The sequence below is a fragment of the Phragmites australis genome, chromosome 10, assembly GCF_958298935.1.
Source record: "Phragmites australis chromosome 10, lpPhrAust1.1, whole genome shotgun sequence".
NCBI classification, from domain to species: Eukaryota; Viridiplantae; Streptophyta; class Magnoliopsida; order Poales; family Poaceae; genus Phragmites; species Phragmites australis.
The window spans coordinates 21,283,066-21,306,363 of NC_084930.1; the positions used below are offsets into that span (position 1 = coordinate 21,283,066).

The window sequence follows — 23,298 nt, forward strand, 5'->3', positions numbered from 1 at the left end:
GACAGGAGGAATGTCATGGAAAAAATATGCAAATATTGATGAAGCTTTAAATCAAGCTCGAAAGATTTTGGGAGTAAATTATTATATAGAACCAGCTGCAAAGGATTATATTTAGAAATTTAAAAAAGCAAAGAATAAAAAAATGACAACAGCAGCACCTTGTAAAATTATAAAAGAAGAAGGATCTTCAAAAAAGCCTACATATAAAGAATGTTTATTGAAAGATGTAGATCCTTTGGATGGGTCATATATAGATTGGAAACTTGAAGAAAAATTTGAATCAATATCACCACAATGGAAGATAGAAATAAAAGAAGAAATTCTAAAAGAATTAAGAAAGGAGATGAATGATAAATTCGAAGAAATGAAGAAAGCATATGATGAAAGATTTGAAATTCCACTCTCGGATGAAGATATAATAGATATTGCCGGACATGGATAAAATCCAAAATAAAAAGTATGTGTATAAATGTATTGATAAGTAATATCAATAATTGAGGCGTAGAAGACCCATGCCTACAATACAGAAGACGTTATACCTGAAGACACCAATAATCGAAGGCATGCATACAATACAGAAGACGTTATACCTGAAGACACCAATAATCGAAGGCATTCAGATGAAGACGAAGACACCAATAAGTGAACGCACTCAGACAGAAGCAAACGAAAGACACCTTCACGTGGTTTTCACGCTCTGGCAGACGGTAGACGAATAAATTCCAGGGCTATGTGATTCCTGGCTATGATCTAGGCAAATTTAAATAAGGAGGAAAGAGCCCTCTTGTGGCTATAAAAGGCAGCTTCAAGGACCAGACACAAGCACCAGCCTTCAAGCATCCTCCAAAGCAGAGCGAGAGCATCCATAGCACTCTCTCATTCCTAGTAATAGTCCACTTGTAAAATAGGCTATATTGAAGAAGAAAGTTGTGCTACTACCTCTGTAAGGTAATCCTCCGTTGTAAGTAAGTTTTTGGGGTTCCCGAAAGGGAAAACCATTTGTAAGCTATGCTTATGGAAATGAAGTAGTGTTGTCTTTGAAAATCCCTTGGTCTTCTAGTTTGTCTATATGAGATGAGTTTTTATACTATGTACCCTATAGGAGAAACCTCTTCGATAGTTCTCAGGTAATCCCTGCATTTGGCATAGCCATAATAGGGGAAGGAGAACTCTGTGTTCGTAGAGAAGTGTTCCCTTCGGGTGGAACTACCTGGGGTGATGATATAAACTTATCACATATATACATGACTAGGATATCCAGGGAAAGCTTTGCTACTTCTGAAATAAGCTAGTAATAAGAATGGTGAGTACTGAGTAGGATTTTTACAACTATTGTGCAACCGGCTGATTTGTTGGTCTCGCCAACCTGCAAAGATTCTGATTAGCAGCACTAAATACCACTGAATCAAAAGAGGTCACTTTCAATTTTGAATTTTCTATTATTGTTACTATTCAAAATAGTGTGTTAATAATAACTAATCAACTCTTTACTGTTCACGCGGTGTGCAAACAGTACTAAATAGTACCTAAATAGTACTAAATAGTATCTGAATAGTACCTCTTGAATAAAGAATTGCACACGTAATAGTATCTGAATAGTATTTTCAGAGGACGAATTATTTCTATATCCTTACACCGTTTTGCGCTTAAGATAAATATTGCGTGTCATTATCCTATTGGTGAATAGTAACTCGAATTTGAATAGTAAAATACAATTTTTTTTAGCTATCGTAAAATATTGGTATCAGAGCCTGGTCATCATTGAAAAATTAAAATATCTAAACTTAGAAGTTAGTACAGGAAAAGTTATTAATACAAAGGATAACATTAATATTCGGTGCAGACTCAATTCCTCTGAAGAGCATAGTTGGCATTCTTCTCATAGTCAATTAAATCTAATTGTAGATTTATTGCAAAACTTTTATATAACTTGGGGCAAAAGACAAGATGACTTAGACTTAAAATTGGAAAGATTATATAAAGAACACAAGCAGTTAGAAGAAAAATATTCTCTTATACATAACAAAATAATTTTTGCCTTACAAATCTTAGGAGAAAATAAGACCGAGCAAAATAAATCAAGTCAAAATAGTGATTACATTAAAGAAGAAGTTACTTTGTTATACGAAAAACTAGACTCTTTGATGTTGCTAAATAAGCTATCTGATAAAAAGGAAGTTATAAAGACTTTGGAAGAATCGAAATCTTTATATCAAGATTTAGTTAATATTAAAAGACTACTAGAAGAAGTAAAGATCTTGGTTCTCTCATAAATATATGACAGAGTATAAACAAGCTTTAAGAGAAACAGAAAAATATTTAGCTGACCCTGTTGGTTTTTCTGATTACGAATCACCTAAAGAAGACTCTAAGATTTTAATAAGGCAGAATAATACCATTCTACAGTTGCTGATCTAGATTTTAAATAGAATCAATATAGAAGAAAACAACAAAGAGATCGTTTTATCTTCATCCGGAATAGTTGCATCCACTAAGGCTATAAACTCACAAAGATGGACATATCTAAAAGCTTCGTCAGAAGAGGCAAAACACTTCAGCTAGTAAACCAAGATGCAAGACCCTTAACTTTAATGGATAAACTAAAGGGTAAAAGTGAGGATATAGATAACCTAGAAGAAGTCATAGATGTGGAAAAGGACCTTGAAAGATATCAAAAGGATACTTTAAGAAAAATAAAGCCTCAACAATTTTATCAAATGGGTATGTTCGAAAGTAAGAATGGGTTATACAGAATATCTAAAGAAGTAGAGTTAAGTGTTTTGACACAACTAGTAGAATTAAGAGTTGTTAGTAAGCAGTTTGAAAATGATTTAAAATACTCAGGTTACGAGTATATTCACCAAGGTATGTATATAATAGGAATTAAGGGCATGACAAGGAAGAAGTTGGGAACAAAGGTGCTAGTAACATTATTAGATAAAAGATGGGATACAGTAAATAAAGCCGCATTAGGTTTCTTAGAAGGAGATATGAACGAAAATAAATTAATAACTTATATAGCTCCAGACTTGATGATGCCCATAAAAGAATTTATAGAAAAAATGAGTTTTGGTTTCCAGACCAAAGGATATGAAGAGTTCAAGGGAACAAACTTATTAGTAAGTATAGAATTCATTGGAAGGTTAACTAATAGAAGTAGAACCAGATATAAAGTAAATGTCAACGATGTAATTGAAAGCATGCAGTCAAGGGGAATAAAGTTTATGAGCCCTTTGAAGATAGACTCCGAAGTAAGAGCAGGAGAAGAATGGAATATAAGCGAGTTAATAGAAAGTAAAACTTTAAAACAACCCGAAAATTATATAAGTTACCAAAATTGCAAAGGTAATACTAGTATTAGATTCTTAAATTATAAGTCAAGAGCCTTAGATGATTTAGATTCGGTTACATCAGAACAAGATATCGAAGATAATAGGAGGCACAATGTTTCTGAATTTATGGAAAAACTAGATTTAGATAACGAAATAAAATATTATGAAGAAAAACTAAAACAAATATCCGCAGAATATAATAGCGCTATGACAAGTGAATGGCCTGCGCTAAGGGACAAAGAACTTTATTTCTATAGAGAACTGTCAAGGTTAAGAAAGCTAAAAAGAGATAAGGAATTAAGTCCAGAAAGCTCAGAAAGTAGCAAAGATATAAGCAAACTAAGTAAAGAAAGCGCAAAAGATGTCGATAACAAAGATAAGCAAATAGCTAATAATAAACTTGCAAGTGAAGACGAGCAGTGGGATTTAAATGATAAATTATTATTAGAAAGCTATGAAGAAGATGACGAGTCGAATAATGAATTATACGCTGAAGGTGACGCTTATGATACGTCAGAGCAATATAAGGATTTTATAGACTCCTTAGATGATGTAGGGTTGCATAATTTAGAAAACGCAATGGAAGCCATGGAAGTAGACATAGGAAAAGGGAAAAGGAGAAGATATGGTGAAAGTTCGGTAAAGAATGAAGGGGAAATGGAGAGACCATCTAGAGTATCCGGAAGATGGCCCCCAGAAAAAGAAGATTATCCTTATAATTATATTCCAGGACAATATACATACATGGGTTCTAAGAGAAGAGAATTTGAAAAGACTGTAAAGTTTCAAAATCATAAGAGTGACGGTGCGATACTAAATCTAGCAGCACATGATCCTATTGATTGGCCTAATATCATAAGCATATGGAAAGGTTTGATAGTTCAGAAATACATACAAAATCAACATAACATAGGAAATAAAGTAGAAGATATGATAACCTATTTAGAAACATTTTTAGGAGAATCAGCGAAGGTTCTATGGGAACAATGGGTAGAAAATAACCCTAACCTTTATGAAGAATTGAAAAGAGCAGGCAGCAACCCAAATAATTTTGCAAACATAATATCAAACATCATAATAGCAGAAGACCCAGAGTTAGGTTATTCTACATTACAAAATGAAAGGCTAAGAGAAATAGAAAAGTTAACATTAACAAACTAGAAAGGTATAAAGGAATTTTCGCAACATTATTTATATAATGCTACTACCGCAAAGCAAGGTTATAACAAGGGAGTAGTTGAACGCTATTTTAATAAATTACCTGATCCCTTAGGGAGCATGATTTTTGAAGAGTATAAAAAAGAAACTGAAGGGGCAGTTATCAATATATCTCAAGCCATAACTTTTGTTTTCAAACAACTGAAGAAAATATGCACGAATATACAAGCACAAAGATCCATGAAACACTCAGATTATAATTTTTGCAATAAAATAGTCCAAATACCATTAACCTATGGGGAAGAAAGGCACAAGAATAGAAGATATTAGAAACCTCAACGAAAGAATAATGATAATTACAAAACCAAGAAAAGATATTTTCTAAGACGATCAGATAATAAACCTCCATTTTTACATAAGAGGAACGTAAGACGTTATAATCCTAGGAAAAATTACGACAAGACATGTAGATGTTTCATATGCAATTCACTTGACCACCTAAGTAGGACTTGCCCTAATAAGGATCAGAAAAGATATTCTAGTAAATATGAAGAACAAGAAAGAGTTTTAATAATAGATAGTGTAAATGAAAATATATTAGTTTGCGATGATGAAATCAAAGACGACGAGTCAATATACTCAATCATAGAAACTGATGAGATTGAAAACAATGAGGCTGACTGCGAGTCAAGTAATGATGAAATAGACTTAATAGACGAATTAGCGGGTCTAACAATAGAATTGATGGATCAAGCAAGTTGTGGTCATGATTGGATTAGAGGAAAGGGGGATTACAATATAAAATGTGCTTTTTGTATATACTACCCAAGTCAAGAAAATAGAGCTACATGCAGCATATGTTTAAAACAAGCATGCTTTGAATGCTTGAAAGCAAAAAAGCAAAAATAGAGAAAAGAGCTAGAGCTAGAACCAGATGAAAGGATAATGTCCAGCAGAGTAAGAACATTAGAAAACAGAGTGAACAAATTAGAAGTAGAGCTAGAAGATCTTAAATCCAAAATAGACAATACAGATTTGAAAGAAGATAGGTTCATAGAAAATACTGAATGCCAAGAGCAAACTATAGCGTTAAAAGATAGTAGAGGAGACAAGATAATCCAGTTAAAAGATGCTATAACAAACTTTGGAAATAAGTATATCATTAAGTTACCATTTAAAGAAATATTAGGAATAAAAATTCCAGTAAAGGTAAAACTAAGACCAAATATTACCTATAAAATATTGGCATTAGTAGACACAGGATGCACAAAAAATATTATTCATGATAAATACTTTGTAAAATGTTCCGAAATAGTACATACGATAGATGCTAATAAAGCAGAGACATCCACTGATATGTCAGGAATAAAGAAGATCCATAACCAGTTAGCATACAATATTGAGGTATTAATAAATGGCACGAAATACATAATAGATGAAATTACAATACGAGACCTATCTATGATAAACGACGATATGATAATTGGATTAAGGTTTTTACAACATTCTTTACAAACCACAATCATACATGAACAAGGTATCACATTTATCCCACACCAAGACAATCTCCCATATATCTCAGAAGTGCGAAAGCGTGGTGGAACGCAACACCAAAAAATTATCAATCTTTATATATATATAAAACATAATATCTGAGAAGCAGGATGATAATTCTCGTGTCCCTTCTTTTATAAATAAAACCCTCAAATGGTAGAGGAGGGGACCCGAAGGTTTATTCCTCCATTATGATTTCGTTTTTTTCTCCTAAGAGGCTCTCACCGTATACTGTTCACTGTCTTCTTCCTGGACAATACCCGGAACCGGGTGGAATACCGTTAACCAAGTGGTAACCGGCCAGTTATCTGGTGTGTTCCAGCAAGGTACTATTGTTTTGTATTTTCTGCGCTGTTGATGTTTTCGTAACTTTCACACAACATTACCTGAAGTGAAATAGCATACAAATAATCAAAACCGGACAGTATTGTGAATCCCAGTATCCACCTGGATTTGGAACCTTGGTCACAACTTCGACCACAAAATGCTCCAAAAAGTCACAAAATCTGGGATAGTTTTTCTTCTTTTTGCCTAGTTTTTATATACATAATGCAAAATTGTGATCCAATTTCTATCTAACGCCCGTGAAATTTTGTTCCGCATTGACCTTTCTGATAATCAAAACTAACACCTCAAATTCTCGACAACATATATGTACAGGACTATGAACAAATGATCACAAAACCAATGGACCTACCCCCAAAATTGAACACCATCCTAACTAAAACACAACAATGTACACAACTTGTATCATCTAGGGCCAGAAAGCCTCACAGCAGATAGTAAAGTGCCACTGTTGTAGTCTGATATCCCAGACGACGTGCCTTCTTCGCTGCTCGATTTGAAGGCATTTGCATAGAGCCTGTATCCGATATGCGAAGATGTCGGTGGCTGGGGCACGTCGCAGACGCCCTCCAGCATTTGGACGACCTTCGACATAGATGGTCTCTGATAGAAATCCTCCTGAATGCACCACAGGGCAACCTTGATTGCAATCTCAACTCGATCATCCTTGTCACTGTATTTCAACTTGGCGTCAGAGATATCGTGAAGATCACCTTCTTCCAGCTTCTTGAAAGCGTAGGAGGGTAAGTGAGCTTTCTCTGAGCCCTCCACTGGATCAAAGCTCTTCCTCCCACTTATTATCTCAAGCAGGACCATTCCGTAGCTGTATACATCGCTCTTCTCTGAGATAGCGTAGTTGGTGATCCATTCAGGTGCAAGGTAGCCCCGCGTGCCCCTGAGTGTCGTGAAAACATGGCTCTGTTCCCTGGTCATCAACTTGGCAAGGCCAAAGTCAGACACCTTTGCAAGGAAGTTCTCATCGAGCAGAACATTCTCAGGCTTGATGTCGCAGTGAATGATCTTCGACTCGCAGTCCTCATGGAGGTATGTCAATCCCTTTGCTGTTCCAAGTGCAATGTTAAACCTTGTGTCCCAGTCCAGCAGGGGCGAATCCTCATTATTTTGGAAAATCCACCTATCCAGAGACCCTTTTGACATGTACTCATATGCAAGAAGCCTGTGTGAGCTCTCGGCACAAAAACCTCGTAGTTTGACAAGATGGATGTGGTGGATGCTGCCAATGATGGTCACCTCAGTGCGGAATTCTTTCTTCCCTTGGCCTATACCCTCCAGCTTCTTTACAGCTATGTGACTGCCATCTGGCAGCGTACCAAGATACACAGATCCGAAACCTCCCTGGCCAAGCTTGTTTGAGAAATTATTTGTTGCATCCTGGAGCTCCCTGTAAGTGAACCGGATCGGCGCTCCTGATACTGTTTGAAGGAAGACATCATCTTCTGATGAACCAGCCTCATCTTGTGAGGGTGAATGGCGCCTCCTCCGGTAAATGCAGAAACCAACATACACAAGGACCCCTATGACAGCCAAAGTTCCGACTATAATGACAACAACAATGATGGTGAGCCTGCCACTGCCACTCCCACCTTGCCCTGAGCCACGTTGACTGCTTGATACCTTGATGAAAGATGCAAAATCACTGGTACGTCCATCTTTCTGTTGCAAGCTACCTATCTGATTGTAAAGGAAGCAATTGCCTGAAGTTTGGTCAAAGAACACAGCAACGCATGAGCAATTAACCATGCAAGCATTCTTGCATCCTGTGAGGTTTGTCTTGGCCACAGGCGAGGTGAAGCTAGTGCCAACATACCCAACACCACTTTCCAGTTGAGCTAGCTCAAAACTGTCCTTAGAGTTGCACGGTGATACGATGCCAGGGTCACAGTTTGCATAGGAGCTAAGGGCTGAAGGGCACTGGCACCCTGTCCCACTGTTGCAAATTGAGTACGCTTTGCACTGGGCAGGCATGTCACATGAGTCCTTTGGAACTGTGATTGATAGAGTGCTCTTCCCATTCTTGCTCTGCAGCAAATTGAAGGAAATCAACCCATCATTACCGAGGACAGCAGCCAGTGTGGTGTTAACATCGCCTTGCTGAGCAATGACGAGCTGTGATAGAAGGACCCCTGATTGATCATAGAAGGACCAAGAACGTGAACTGAGGTTTGCAGAGTATATGTTGTTTCCATTCTTGTTCACGACCATCCTGTTATCCTGCAGCGCAGACCAGTACGGTTGGGGTGTCTGGAAGCCCGCGTACAACATCATGTCCCCGGATTTTATCTTAAGTGTATAGGTCATGTTCTGTTTATTGGACTGGCTCACCAGTGTCATCCCATCAACGAAACTCTGACTGGACAGAAGTGTGTCCGTTGGGTAGCCAAAGCTCTGCCACAGAAGAGAAGAGCTATCTTTCCCAAGCACTACAAGATTCCCAGAGTCCAGCAGCTGCATAGAGGTGGCACCCTTGCCAGAGATATTGGCAGTCCAGACAGTGGAGCCTCCAGACTGCAGGTAAGTACTGCCGTCCTTGTCAAACACAAAGTGATCTGAATGGGAAACTGGAGAGTTGGCATTAGCAGACCAGACAATAGAAGTGGTAGCCAAGTGAACCACTGCAAGAAGGTAGGACGTGCTGTCTGACACACTATTAGTGACAAAACCAAAGCCAAAGACAGAGCCATTGGAGAGAAGAAAGATCCCATTGTTATCGATGTAATCCATTTCCGAGCCACTGAACCCTGGCAGGAGAACCTGCTTCTGTATGCTGCTGCTGCACATTATCCAGAGGCTGGCTGTCACGAGCATCCATAGCATGACAGTACATCTTGGATGGTCGTGATGACTGCCACAAGCTTCCATGCATACAAAAGATAAGCCCTTCCGGTTAGCAATCTTCCACGACCGTTTACTCATTACCATCATCTGAAGTGTGTACCATGTGCACAATTAGAATCTCAGTTGGGAAGGAAATTCGGAGTCTGTAGAGTCAATGATAAAGCTTTGTAGGATGGCATATTGTTGAATTAATTTCGACAGGTTTTCACACTAACTTGCATGCAAATTCGGAAGCCAGCATAAGAAAGACTCTAAGAACAAGCTAACAACTTGCTGGTAATTACTCCAAATATAGGATATTCAGAATGTACTGTTAGGTAGATGCTTTGCTTTTCTTATGCAAGAAAAGTTACAAGGTACCCAATTGCCAGTGGGAGACCTAGTAGTGATAGATACAGACCGATTACGAATTAACCACATTCCTAGTACTGATGGAAAAATGTATCACAAAGTGACTATTGAATTGACAACTACAACGGTCTTACTGGAAAATTCTCCATGTATGTATATAGGAACTAATGCAGCTATTTGATCCTCACGGTGAACAAGTCAATTCCAAGAACACTATAACCTTGTGCACAAAAAGGAGGCAAACACCTCGAGATGACATTAAAGATGAGACACTTTAACTTTTGACAAAGAGACTGCAAAAGGATCTCATGATAGTATTGCTAACAAGAATGGTTGACAAGAGAAGTCAATATACCTGCAGTGGGCGCAGTGTTACCTGGACACGGACACAGGTGTTGGAATCCGACTCGGACTCGGATGCCCGATTTGGCAAAGAAAATTTGGACACACGAAATATAACTCGAAATCCGACACGGGTATCTGAATCCGACTCGGATTCGGGGTATCCGATTCAGCAAATAAATTTGGACACAGTTATCCAAGTAACACTGAGTGGGAGTGGTTCCTGATCAAGCTTTTTCTTGGTTACTTGAGGTCCTCTACAAACATTTGACAGTTGGCGGAGTTCCAGAGAGAATACCTTGAAACAAATACAAGGAATGAGTAATGGCGAACAGTTTTGTGCTGCGCAACAATTAACACCACAAATAAGAAAATGGGCCATTTCCCTAAAGAAATCAGAGCAACCCATCTGTAACCAAATTCCCACAAAAAAAAGCATCAAAACAATAAATACTAAGCATAGGTATCAGTTCTTGACTATCAGCAAAGTTAGCATGACTTGCAGAGCAAAAGCACCCCCCCCCCATCCCGCGATGACCAAAACGGTCGTGACTATTGGAGCATTAGCCAGGGCCAGATGAACAACCTTTGTTTATATAGCATGTGCAGTAATACCTAACACTCCACCAAGGTTTATCCTTCCATCTTTTTTTCAATTGCTCTTTTCGAACTGGTTTCTCGTTTCCCCCTTCATTTTTTCCTTTCTTCTAACCCACACCAAGAATTTGTCTAAAAGAAAAGTACGCCGTTCAATTCTCTCTTAAAAAAAAAGGAATCAGCTCATATGGACATATGAATAGTCATTGCACAAAATTATCAAAATTCCTGACGCTACAGTTATACATTACTTCGACAGTTCGACCCAGCTAAATCTTAAACCAACAATCCAGAAACAGAACATGGAAATTCACTTAATCCTAGCCTAAATTTTCGAAATTCCAGCGCGAAAGCACACCAAACTCATATCATTTTCTCTGAAAACATGAAGAAGTTGGGGGCTTGTCTTTGTCTGTCTGGTCCTCCAGTCCAGAAAGCACACTTAGGCTGTGTTTGTTTGCTGCTTCTAAAACTGCTTCTGCTACTGGCAGAAGCCAGAAGCCAGAACAAACGAGGTTCTGGAGAAGTGGCTTCTGGAGAAGCCAGAAGCTTGTTTCTGAGGAAAATGAACTAAAGCTGAGAAGCTCGCTGAGATGTGCTTTTCTGAAAAGCTATGTGCTGAGAAGCCAAAAATTTATTGTAGAAACCAACAACCTATTTCCAAAAGCAGCTTTTCAAAAAAGCCAAAAACACTGTTTTTCATAGAAACTCAAAAGCAGAAGCTCAAACAAACACGGCCTTAGTTCCACTGGAAAGTATATCCCCAAATAGTCGATCCTGCAAGAAAAGGACCGTCTCGCTCCACGAAAAGGACCTACTTTCTCCAAGAAACAAAACATGCTAATCCGCTAGTAAACCAAGAAAGAAAACACAAGACAAGGAACAAGAAGAGGGAGTGATGAGGGAGAGCAAGCAGAGCAGGAGAGGAGGGCGGAGTGAAGAGTGGTCACCTGTCGGAGCGAGGAGAGGCGAGCTGAGGCCTGAGGAGGAGGAGGAGGAGGCTTGCGGCGATGCCGTGATGGAGAGGGGTGGCGGAGGCGGTCGAGAAGTTTGGTGGGTGGTAGGAGGCAGCTGGGAGAGTTAACGAGCGGCGCCGCCCCCGCGGTGGATGCCGACGGATGGATTGATGGACGCAGCCAGCGCAAGTGGTGTGTTTTTCGCGACTAGTTTAATCCGTCGATTTATTTAGCGTGTACGGCCACACTGCGAGCAATAGATGGATCGGCCGCAGCGTAGCAGAGGATACGTCATACGTCTACGAGATACTAGTATGAATTCTCTACTATATATTAGTCGTTTGTTTGGCAGCGCATTAAATTTCTAGATCTTCCAAACGCCTGCTACGGCCACGTGCATACCTACTAACACTATTCACGTATATTTTGCATATTTTTGGCATTCATTTTCTAAAATATAATGGTAACCACGGCCGCGAAAACTATTCAGCATTGACCTCGGCACCAATGAAATAAAAATTAATCCTATAAAACATGTCCTTAGGCCAACTTCAAAAGATGAGTTATTCAGTGCTACAGTATCCGTAAGTAATGTAGTATTGGAAATCGGTCTTCGGTGTCTACCCTGTCTGGTTCTACAGTGTATCTCTAACAGCGCAGGGTTGCTGAGAGAGTATTACTGTAGCAGTACTGTTTATAGGGGCTGACAGTGAGATCGGAGAGAGAAAAAAAGTAGTAGAAGGTAGAAAATAGGGTAGTTGCTGGAGATAAAAAAATAAAAGATGCTGTAATAGTGATAGAGAATACTGTAACAGTATTTTTGAGAATAAAAATTTAAAATAACTACTAGAGATGACCTTATATATTTACGATTTGGATCCAATTTACAAGCATTACAACCAGCCTCCAGCTGATGCTGATGTACTTACCCAGATCTCCAATATCCGTATCCTAAATTAGCCCTGCTACTCTCACTGCGGCGTTGTTCAAGGTAGGGCGCTGACATGAGGGGTCAGTTTTGAAAATAGCTTCAGGTAGGATCTATTTTCAGTAAGTTGCCTGGAACCTAAATGATTAATTTGGATATTGTGATTAGTTAGATAGTTACAAGTATCGATTTAGAAGCTAAATGATCGTGAAGCCTTAAGTTTCTGTAACAAACTGGCCTAACGCAACAAAGCAAACTACAATGTGGCCCAAGATGCGTAACGAGATATTTAAGAGAGAGAAATTCAAACGGTTCTCTAAAAGTTGCCATGCATATTACAGACATACCGCCTCTTATATGATCTGTTTTGACATATCAGAAACCATCTTTCATGAAGACTTACCTAGACGTGAATACTCTGTGGACCTATCACTAAACCATCTTTCATCAAGAGCTAGACCTTAATTATTTTCACTGAAATTTGATAACAAATTAAGCCTGACTAGCTAGCAATATACTACCCCTTTGATAATTACTTATGGTTCATAATTTTCACAACTTAGCCATCAATATCCTTTTAGTCTCGGACGTACTGGAGGCACACGAAAGCCATATTTGTTTCGAAATGAATTACTTATACAATATTATTTTATTGCTTTTTGACGAGCATGAAATCAGTGGGCAAAGTTCCTCCGGTACGGTGTGTCTACCGAGCAATGCCCCCTGGTTTACATATAGCTGACGGCACCGCCGCCGGCCACTGTTGCCTGCTCTCGTGGTCCGTACGCCTTTGAACGTCCACATCCATCACGCGTTTCCGTGCGGGGCTCGCCGTGCCCGGTTCATCCCTCTCCGGCCGAATTTCTTGTTTCGCTGTGGTCACGGCAGAGTTGATTCGTTGGTGTCTCAATATCACCTTTGGCTACACTTGAAATTGAGAAGATTTTGCTCCCACCTTTCACCATCTCCAGCGGGATCAACAAACTGACGTCCGTATTCCTGCAGTGTACTTTTTGCTGATCGGTCAGAGTGGAGTCAGAATAGAGCGCAGCAGTAATACGGCAGTCGACTTTCGGCATTCGGACAGTAGCAAATTTACGGATGAAAAAGGCAACTTCTATCACTGTTTATAGAGGTGATTGTGATCTGAAAGAATGAGAAAGTAATGGAAGCTAAAAAATTAGATAGTTATTGAAAATAAAAAAAATAAAAAATTATTATAATAATATTATAAAAGATGAATTTTTAAATACTGAAGATAGCTAAATCTTCTCGAAATGATGCACCGGACGGTCTACTCTAACCCGGTCACAAGGTAATTTATATCGATCTCCCTCCTTACGTGCTTCTAGACCTTCCGGCACGCAATGGCACGTCGAGATCAGTGGGTCACTAAAATCAAACAAGTCCACAACAGAGTCTTTCTTCACAAAGTCTTAGGATTCACGGTATGATTAAAAAACTATATTATGCACTCATAGGGTGGACCAGATACGACCCGTTCTCACCACTTGTAATTTATTTAATAAGAACAAAAACGAGCTCATCTTTCTTTGTACGATAGCACAGCGCTACAGATGTTGACATGGCACGCTTGCAGGGCCAACCAATTCTTTCATGCAAGTTTCTGCTCGGAAGAAATAAAATGAACTCTCATTACCCAGGTTATTGGGCAAGCTTGGCCATCATCCTAGGTTAAAATTATGCATTAGTACGTATTAATCAGCTCAAGAAAAAGTTCATCCGCATTTCAACACACCTAGGGGTGGAAAATGGATAGAAATAATCCATACTATCCAATATTCATTTCCGGGAAATGTAAATATATATGGCAAGAAAAATCCGCATTCGATTGATAAACGAATATGAATATGGATGTATCCGATTTTTCTCAGATATAGTCAGATGTGATACAAGAAAAATAGGTGAATACAAAGTGAACTCGGATAATATCCATATCCGAGGTCATGTAGAACTAAGTATTCCTGGCGCTTTGTTTGGTTTCCCATTAATACGGCATGGAGACAAGGTTGTGTTGGGTTGGTGCTCTGGGCTAACTACTAGTTGACTGTCTTAAGGGGTTAAGTGACCCACCTATACGCTACGATTGGGAGCGCACAATATTGATCACCACCAACAGTTTTGGTTCCGCTTTGCACAGCACTATAAGAAGAAAGGGGAGTCGGATACCAAGGGGTAGCCCACGCAGACAAGATCAAAACCCTATCTGATCATTAGATGTGCTACTACAAATTGAAGGCCATCACCACCGTCGGCCATCTGTGTCGATGCCATGACCAGGAGGAACATGCCAATGCCAGAAACATCTCGGTGGTCGCACCCATGTTATTGAGACACAAGGTCACGTCTTCGTCACCGCACCCCTGCATCGACGCTTGCATTGAGCAGGCAGGGGACCTCGTGGCCTAGGGGCATCTACAATCGACATGTGATCCATTGATGTACTAATTGAGGTGTTCATGTCTTTAGGCTATCGATCCTTATGTTTATTTTGTAGTTTGATGCATAAGATTTTAACAACGGTATTAGAGCTGGTTAGCCTAATCTTGAACCGATTAGATCTCTAAATGCTTGATTAAGCCTTAGTTTAGTGTATTAATCATGTCGATGATCAAGTTTTAGCCTTAATTATTTGTTAATGGCACTGAAGTAACTCTCTGTTAATAGTGATTAGAAAGTCTACTCCTTACTTGTTGGCCGGTTTGCACTTTGAAGTTAGAAGGAGGCGAATTGAGCGAAACATTAGAAAACCCCTAAAAAAATTCTCCAATTTCCTTCCCAAATCCTTGAATCACCAAACGAAAGATCTTTTCAAACCCTTTACCTTTTGGATCCGACGTCCATCGGCGCATCTTGCTTGCGTTGTCATCTGCTTCTTCGGTATATGCGCCCTTCATGGGCATGCCCCTCTGCTCCTCAGGTACTGTTGCACCCGCTCGCTGTAGCTGTTGCCACCCTAGTTGCGTGTGGCATGAGCTCGCCCACATTCCCTCGCCATTGATGACATGGTTTCCTCACTCACTTTGGTGCGTGCACCATTGCTTTAGTCCGCAGGTGCACGCCGTCGTCACCCGCTATATCCGCATCCACGGCTGCTTGCCGATTCACCACGTGAGGTTTTGTTCTGCCTATGCGTGCACAGCCTGGCACACCGGCAGCGACGGAGCTCGAGCACAGCGCGCTGAGGCCACCCCGCTCGCGGAGCATTGGGTGGCATCAGCTTGCCGTACAGGCGCTCCTCTATCACTTGTTGCTCGCTCCGCGGTCGTCACTACTTGCCATGCGCTGCCGTTTCCTTTAATTTTGTGAATCGTTATGGGATTTTTGGATCGATGCGTGTGAGGTATGACCCATTCCTTTTGTTAGGGTTTAAATCTTTTGGTTCCACGAAAGTGCAACCTAAGGCGTTCGATCAAATCCGATGGACAACCTAATGCGACTTTTAGCTAGGCCTCATGGACTCCGTGATGAGGGCATCGCTCCTTCGGATACATGCAACACCGATAACAATCCTCAAATCATACAAGAGCCAATTACAAAAGCACATACATAACAATTAAACCATCAGGTGAACTTGCTCCTCGCTGTTCATGCTTTCATGGATGGGTTGCTACTAAATTCTTGTGATGTTTTATTTCTTAGGAATAAGAGAGAAGCATCACTAGCTTTCCTGGACATTATCACTTCAAGGCTAAGTCTGCTCGGACTTGAGGTCAAGTTCTAATTACACTCAAGCTCAAGGTCGGGTCCTAGGATAGCATATCAGTAAAACATGCATAACTCTTATATACGGAGTCCAATTAAGGTGTTCTTGGACTTACTGGAAAGCTTATAACGAGCCCTTTCCAATGGATCTGGTATTGACCAAATATTACTGATAGCTTAGTCAGAGTTAATGAAATAAGGTGTTGCATCACTGTTGTGGGCCTTGTCAGATCTTGTAATCATGTTAAGGTTGGAGTCCAGGTTGTGTATGCCTCTTCTCAAGTCCACACAACCCTAAGGTGACCTCCTCACGTCCCCCTATATATACATAATAGTTATTGTAGTTTAGGCTTGGTTTTTTACTTTATTTAGTCTATTTTAGACAGTTTCACCGTATATCGGTTTGTAGAACCCCAATTCGAGTACTTCATTGGTAATTAGCAATATTCAGATTGCATCTACCTTCTCTTGCTTATGTTCTCGATTCGCTTGTAGGAAAAGCCTTCTTGGCGAGGTCAACCCATCTTGGCACGGTTGCTAACTACAGAGTAGTTGTGTAGCGGTTGCGAGGGTTCTCGATTTGTTCTGGTCAGAGTCTTTGGATCATCAATGTCAAAGCTCCACCAAATCGACTTATCATATTACCTTTCAAAAGATCAGGCAAACTCTCATCAAGTGGTACTAGAGCTTCGTTTTCCCATTAGGTAATCTAAGTTATTCATTTTGTTTAATCAGTTTCTATTACCTAGAGTCCAGAAAATTGCCCCATACGAAGATTTAGATTTAGTTTTTCCGTTATCCAAACCACTTTGTGCCTTTCACAATTTTATTTTTAGTTTTCGCATTGTTGAGTTCGAGTCCATCGTTGAATATCTTTGTTGCTGGTCTTAGTCATCGTGTTCTAGTTTCTAGCGTTGAGTTTGCTGTTTTAGTTGTTGAGTATTTCGGATTCAACCACTAGTCACTTCAACCACCTACTCGGGTTTGATCACTAGTCGGATTCGATCGTCTACTTGGGTTCGATCACTAGTCGAGTTGATCATCTATTCGGGTTCAACCACTAGTCGAGTCGCCCATCTTTCCAGGTTCAACCACTAGTAGCTTTGACCACCTACTCGGGGTCGACCACTGGTCGGATTTGATCGTCTACTCAATTTTGACCATCTAGTCGGATTCGACCTTCTACTCAACTTCGATCCCACAACCCAATCGAAGTATATCTGTTTCTAACTGCTCTCGGACACCCCACATACTCATCATATCGAGCATTGTCTGAAGAAGTTTGAGTACTAAATCCATAGTCAAAACAGAGTAATCCAAAGTTCAGAGAGAGAGTATATTTTTATTACCTTTATACCCCTGCTCTCTGGAAAAAATTTGTAACCCACTCACCTCCTTGGACCTAGAAAAGGTAGCAGAAGAGTTTTGAGTTTGTGTCACATTCGCAAAACAAAAAAGAAGAGACAAGAAGCTAAGAGTGCCAAAAGAAAAAAAAAAGGAAAAGAAAGAAAGAGAATGCAGTATACATTGCAAATTTTGGTTCTATTATGCTTGTATCTATCCTATTTTTTGGGTTCGATTGAGCTAGTTCTAGGAACACGTTTGAGCCAGCAACTGTGACGAGTACCATAGACTTATATTCAGCTTTGTTTATCCGATTTCATTAATTGTCATTCCTTGCTACTAAATATTGTTTGTCCAAGCTTCACCTTCTCTCGATCAGAACAGCTCTTCCCTTCCAACCATCTAACTCTCACTCGATACGGTATCACAAACCAGTCACCGATTGTGCTATCTATTGCGATTGGTAAGAACACTTGCAAGAGTGTTGTAAGACGCTTGAGAGTGTTTGATTTCACTTCAATCTCCACCACCTAGTAGTCAATAGGTACAATAAGTTTTTGTTATCTCTTGTTTGCTACTAACCATAGCAGGTGAAGTATCAGATACGAAATAGTGTGTTTTGATGAAAGAACTCACAATATTGTTAGATGATCACCGACAAGCTATTAATGATGATAGTGATAAGAAGCTTGTGGGAACAAATATCATATTACAGTGACTCAACAATAGCATTGCAATGCTCAATACACGCTTTGATCAACTAGTCAATCAATCACCGAACAATGGACGTATGGACCCTCATGGTGCTGCCCATGAACATGATGCGTCTGTTACAGATGATGAAATTTTGAGGCAAGAACAAGACGCATTTGATGCACGGCAATAGAGAACCAATTAAGCTTCAACCATCAAGGTATGAGAGGTAATAATTTTCAGTAACATAACCTGCGTGCTAATGATGGTTCATAAGGTTAAGTTCACTATACCATCTTTTGCGGGTGCTTATGATGCTGAAAAGTATTTACATTGGGAGATGATGGTCGAATAGAAGTTTAATACTCATTTAATTCCTAAAGTGCATAGAATTAGACAAGACACTAGTGAATTTAAAGATTTTGTAATTATCTGGTGAAATAGAGTATACATCTATGGATTGACACCTATTATATGGAATACTTTAAAGGTTGTTATACGTAAGATATTTGTTTCAACTTCTTTTAAACATGATTTGCGTAAAAAATTGCAACACTTAAATCAAAGTGGTAGATCCGTAGAAGAATATTATCAGGACCTGCAAATTAGTATGTTGCATTGTGATATTATTGAGAATGAAGAGGCTGTAATGACACACTTTTATAGAGGGTTAAGACGTGAAATTCAGAACATATTGATTACAAAGAATATATTAGTGTTCCACAATTATTCCAACTAGCATGTTTGGTAGAAAAAGAATGCAGAGACGACAACAGAGATCAAGGAACAATTTTGGAAGTACGACTACATCAAAATTAACGTCAGGACATGTCAAACAACCCCATGTTTAGCTACACGGTCTGCTGCCCCATTCTCGAGTAGGACGAGTTCAGCAGCACCTCCGATACCATCACATGCATCAGAGGTACAAAAATCTGCTAGTATGCAGGCTCCGGCCAAGATCTCTTCTTCAGTTGCTTCTACATGCCATTCATCTAGGATCGTATGCCACCGATGCAAGGGAATGTGCCACGTCATGAAAGATGGCCCAAGTTAACGAACATACATTGCAACAGAAGACAGTGGTATATAAGTGCTAGTGATGTTGTGGATGAATATGCTCTTACAGCTAATCATGCAGGTGACGAGGACGAACATGAGACAGATATCGACAACGAGGAAGAATTGAGTGCAACTGCTACTAAGAATTCTAGGACACACATTATGCAGTGAATGTTAAGTACTCAAATGGAGCAAGCGGAACAGCTACAACACCCTAATTTATTTTGCATGTTCCTCATAGTCATGGATTATCGTGTCTGAGTTATTATTGATGGAAAGATTTGCAACAACTTGGTAAGCTCAGATTTGATCACATTCAGGGCTTCAACAATAGTGGTAAGATGAAGGTAATGCAAACAGCTATGGTGTATTTTTCTATTAGGTCATACCATGATTGTATTGATTTTGATGTAGTGCTCATGCAAGCATGCTCACTTTTGTTAGGTCGATCATGGGAGTTTGATATTGATGCAACACATCATGGTAAAAGTAATAAGTATACTCTTATGCATAAAGAAAAGAAAATAACTTTTCTACCTTTAACCCCAGCTGAAATTGTAAAATGTGAAAAATAGATAGCTAAAAATAAGACAAAAGAGCATGAGCATGAATCTGAAAATCAGCAAGTAGCGAAAATTATTTTTCCACTTAAAAAGGAGAAAACGACAACAACTTCTAAGCCTGATAGAATTAAATTAAAAGAGCGTGTTATGCTTGCCACTAAATTTGATCTTGCTAAAATTTCTGGAAGTGTGTTGCCATGCTATGCTTTGGTATGGCATAGATGTCTTAGTTTCACTCGAGAATATAGTTAGCTTTTTATCTCCTATCGTTGCTAACCTTTTACAAGAGTTTGTGGATGTATTTTCAGCTGAGGTACCCCCGGGATTACCACCTGTTTGAGGGATAAAACATTAAATTGATTTGATTTTGAGAGCGACCTTGTCAAACTGTGCATCATATAGGACCAACTTGGAAGAGACTAAAGAAATTCATCAACAAGTCCAAAACCTTTTGGACCGCGGGTACACACGAGAAAGTCTTAGTCCTTGTGATGTTCATGTCCTTTTCGTTCATAAGAAAGACATTATGTATGTTGATTGTAGAGCCATTAATAATATTACCATAAGATGTCCACATCCTATCCCTAGGCAAGATGACATACTTGATGAGTTGAGTGATTCTATAATTTTCACTAAAATTGACTTGTAAAATGGATACCACCAAATAAGGATGAAACTCAGAGATGAACGAAAAACTACATTAAAACTAAGTTTGGCTTGTATGAGTGGTTAGTAATGTCTTTTGGGTTAACTAATGCACCTAGCACTTTCATGCGATTGATGAACGAAGTTTTACGTGTTTTCATTGGAAGATTGTGGTCAATGATATCTTGATTTATAGCAAGTCACATTATCTATGTGCTGTTTTTAATGCTTTGAGAGATGCACATTTGTTCGGTAACCTCAAAAAGTGCACATTTTGCACGGATCGAGTCTCTTTTCTTGGCTATGTTGTTACTCCACAGGGAATAGAGGTTGATGAGACAAAAATTGAAGCCATAAATAGCTCACCGACCCCTAAGACTGTCACACAGGTGAGAAATTTTTATGGTCTTGTGAGTTTCTATCGGTATTTTGTGCGGGATTTCAGCACCATTGCCACTCCATTGAACAAATTGACAAAGGAAGGAGTGGTTTTCAAATGGGGACCAGCCCAAGAAAAAACATTCAAGTTGTTGAAAGAGAAGCTTACCCACGCTCTATTGCTCCAACTCCCGGATTTCGGTAAGACTTTTGAGCTAGAATATGATGCTAGCGGGATTGAAATTGGAGGTGTGCTAATTTAAGAAGGGAAACTAGTTGCTTATTTTAGTGAGAAATTAAGTGGGCTAAGTCTGAGTTATTCTATGTATGACAAAGAATTATATGCTTTAGTACGTGTGCTTGAAACCTTACAACATTATCTATGGGTCAATGAATTTGTTATATATTCTGATTATCAATCATTGAAATATATTAGAAGTCAAGCTAAGCTGAATAAATGACATGCTAAATGGGTAGAATTTATTGAGTCTCCTTATGTAATAAAATATAAGAAAGGTAAGAACAATATGATTGCTGATACGCTTTCTAGACGTTATACTATGTTATCTCAACTTGATCATAAGATTTTTGATTTCGAAACCATTAAGAATTTATATGCTACTGATTTAGACTTTAAAGAAGTGATTGAACATTGTAAAGAAGGGAAAACATAGAATAAATATGTGCTGAGTGATGGCTTGCTCTATCGTGCTAACAAGTTGTGCATTCCAGCTAGCTTCGTTCGTCTTTTGTTGTTGCAGGAGGCGCATGGCAGAGGATTGATGACAGATTTTGGAGTAAAGAAGACTGAAGATGTATTGACCACCCACTTCTTTTGGCTAAATATGAGACACGATGTCAAACGCTACGTGTCACGCTGCATGACTTGCAATAAAGCTAAGTTCCGTTTAAATCTACATGGTCTTTATATGCCTCTTCCTATTCCTAGTGTACTATAGGAGAATATTTCTATGGATTTTATTTTAGGATTGCCTAGGACAAAGAGGGGGAGGGATAACGTATTTGTAGTTATGGATCGATTTTCTAAAATGACACATTTGATACCTTGCCACAAGAGCGATGATGCTATAAACATAGTTGATTTGTTTTTCAGGAAAATCATTCAACTACATGGAGTGTCTATTACTATCGTTTCTGATCGTGATGCAAAGTTTTTGAGCGACTTTTGGAGATTACTTTAGAACAAATTAGGGACAAAGCTGATATTTTCTACTGCATATCATTCCCAAACTGATGGACAAACAGAGGTCGTTAACCGCACATTATCGACTATGTTGCGGGCTATTTTAAAGAAGAATTTGAAGATGTGGGAAGATTGTTTACCGTATATTGAATTTGCTTACAACAAGTTGGTATACTCCACCATCAAGGTAAGTCCATTTCAAGTAGTGTATGGGTTTAATCCCCATGCTTGTACTGATTTACTACATTTGCGTATTTATGAAAAACTTAATATGAATGCCAAGAAACATGCTGAATTTATTCTTAAGCTGCATGAGACAACTAAAAAGAATATAGAGAGTATGACTAAAAAGTATATGATTACCGGAAGTAAAGGTAGGAAACAAATAAAATTTGAACTGGGTGATTTAGTTTGGTTGCATTAGAGAAAGGATAGGTTCTCAGAATTAAGAAAATTAAAGTTGATGTCTAGACCTAATGGTCTCTTTAAGGTAATTGAGAAAATAAATAACAACGCATACAAATTGGATATACCTGCTAATTTTGTGGTTAGTCCTACATTTAACATTTCAAATTTGAAGCTATACTTGGGAGAAGAAAATGAGCTCGAGTCGAGGATGATTCCAATTCAAGAGGGGGAGGATGATGAGGACATCACTCCTTTAGATACGTGCAAAACTGATAACAATCCTTAAATCATACAAGTGCCAATTACAAGATCACGTGCGCGACAATTAAACCACCAGGCGAACTTGCTTCTTGCTCTTCATGCTTTCATGGATGGGTTGCTGCTAAATTCTTGTGATATTTTGTTGCTTAGTGTTGGAATCTAAGTCACCGAACAACAGGGAAGTCCTTCACTTAAGAGAGAAAACCGAAGGCTTTGTAGTGCGACACGTATTCGTGGGGTGGAGTAATCTTAATTCATTCATCACCTCAGTTATAGTGCCAGCCTATTTATAGCCCGTACTCAACCACTCCACGCTATAACTTACAACATTACCCCCCTAACTGCCACATTCCTGGCATATTCAGGGGTATTTTGATACCATCAAGTACATTTGCACATTTACAATTATACCCTAGATGGCTACACGGGCTTTGATGACTTCAGGGCACCTTCGACCAGCCTTGACGCTGCGCCCTGAGTCACACTTTGATCTCCATTTTAAGGTCCGCCAGAGACTTCGCCTGCGCTGATTCTTGGCGCTGTGGGTCGACCTTCGGCCTCCGTCAGAAGGCCCGCCAGAGACTTCACCTCCGCT

At 39.2% G+C, this 23,298-nt stretch overlaps 1 protein-coding gene across 4 annotated transcripts; it reads right to left on the reverse strand.

Annotated features, from left to right (window-relative positions):
* Positions 1 to 6,541: 6,541 nt before the first annotated feature.
* LOC133930324 (G-type lectin S-receptor-like serine/threonine-protein kinase SD2-5) lies at positions 6,542 to 11,684 on the reverse strand. 4 transcript variants are annotated; one of them, XM_062376959.1, is made up of 3 exons: positions 11,486 to 11,684; positions 9,952 to 10,236; positions 6,542 to 9,332 (listed from the first exon to the last, which is right to left on the reverse strand). In XM_062376959.1, exon 3 carries the CDS (start codon positions 9,330 to 9,332, stop codon positions 6,795 to 6,797), a length of 2,538 nt encoding a protein of 845 aa, XP_062232943.1. In that variant the 5' UTR covers positions 9,952 to 10,236; positions 11,486 to 11,684; the 3' UTR covers positions 6,542 to 6,794. The 4 variants fall into 4 exon arrangements, with proteins under 4 accessions (XP_062232943.1, XP_062232946.1, XP_062232944.1 ...); XM_062376962.1 differs by lacking the exon at positions 9,952 to 10,236; XM_062376960.1 differs by lacking the exon at positions 9,952 to 10,236 and having other exon boundaries at positions 6,542 to 9,388.
* Positions 11,685 to 23,298: the final 11,614 nt, after the last annotated feature.

Excerpts from the sequence above, each read along its gene's own strand:
- LOC133930324 (XM_062376962.1), bottom strand. The coding sequence starts at position 9,332 with ATGATGGTAATGAGTAAACGGTCGTGGAAGATTGCTAACCGGAAGGGC.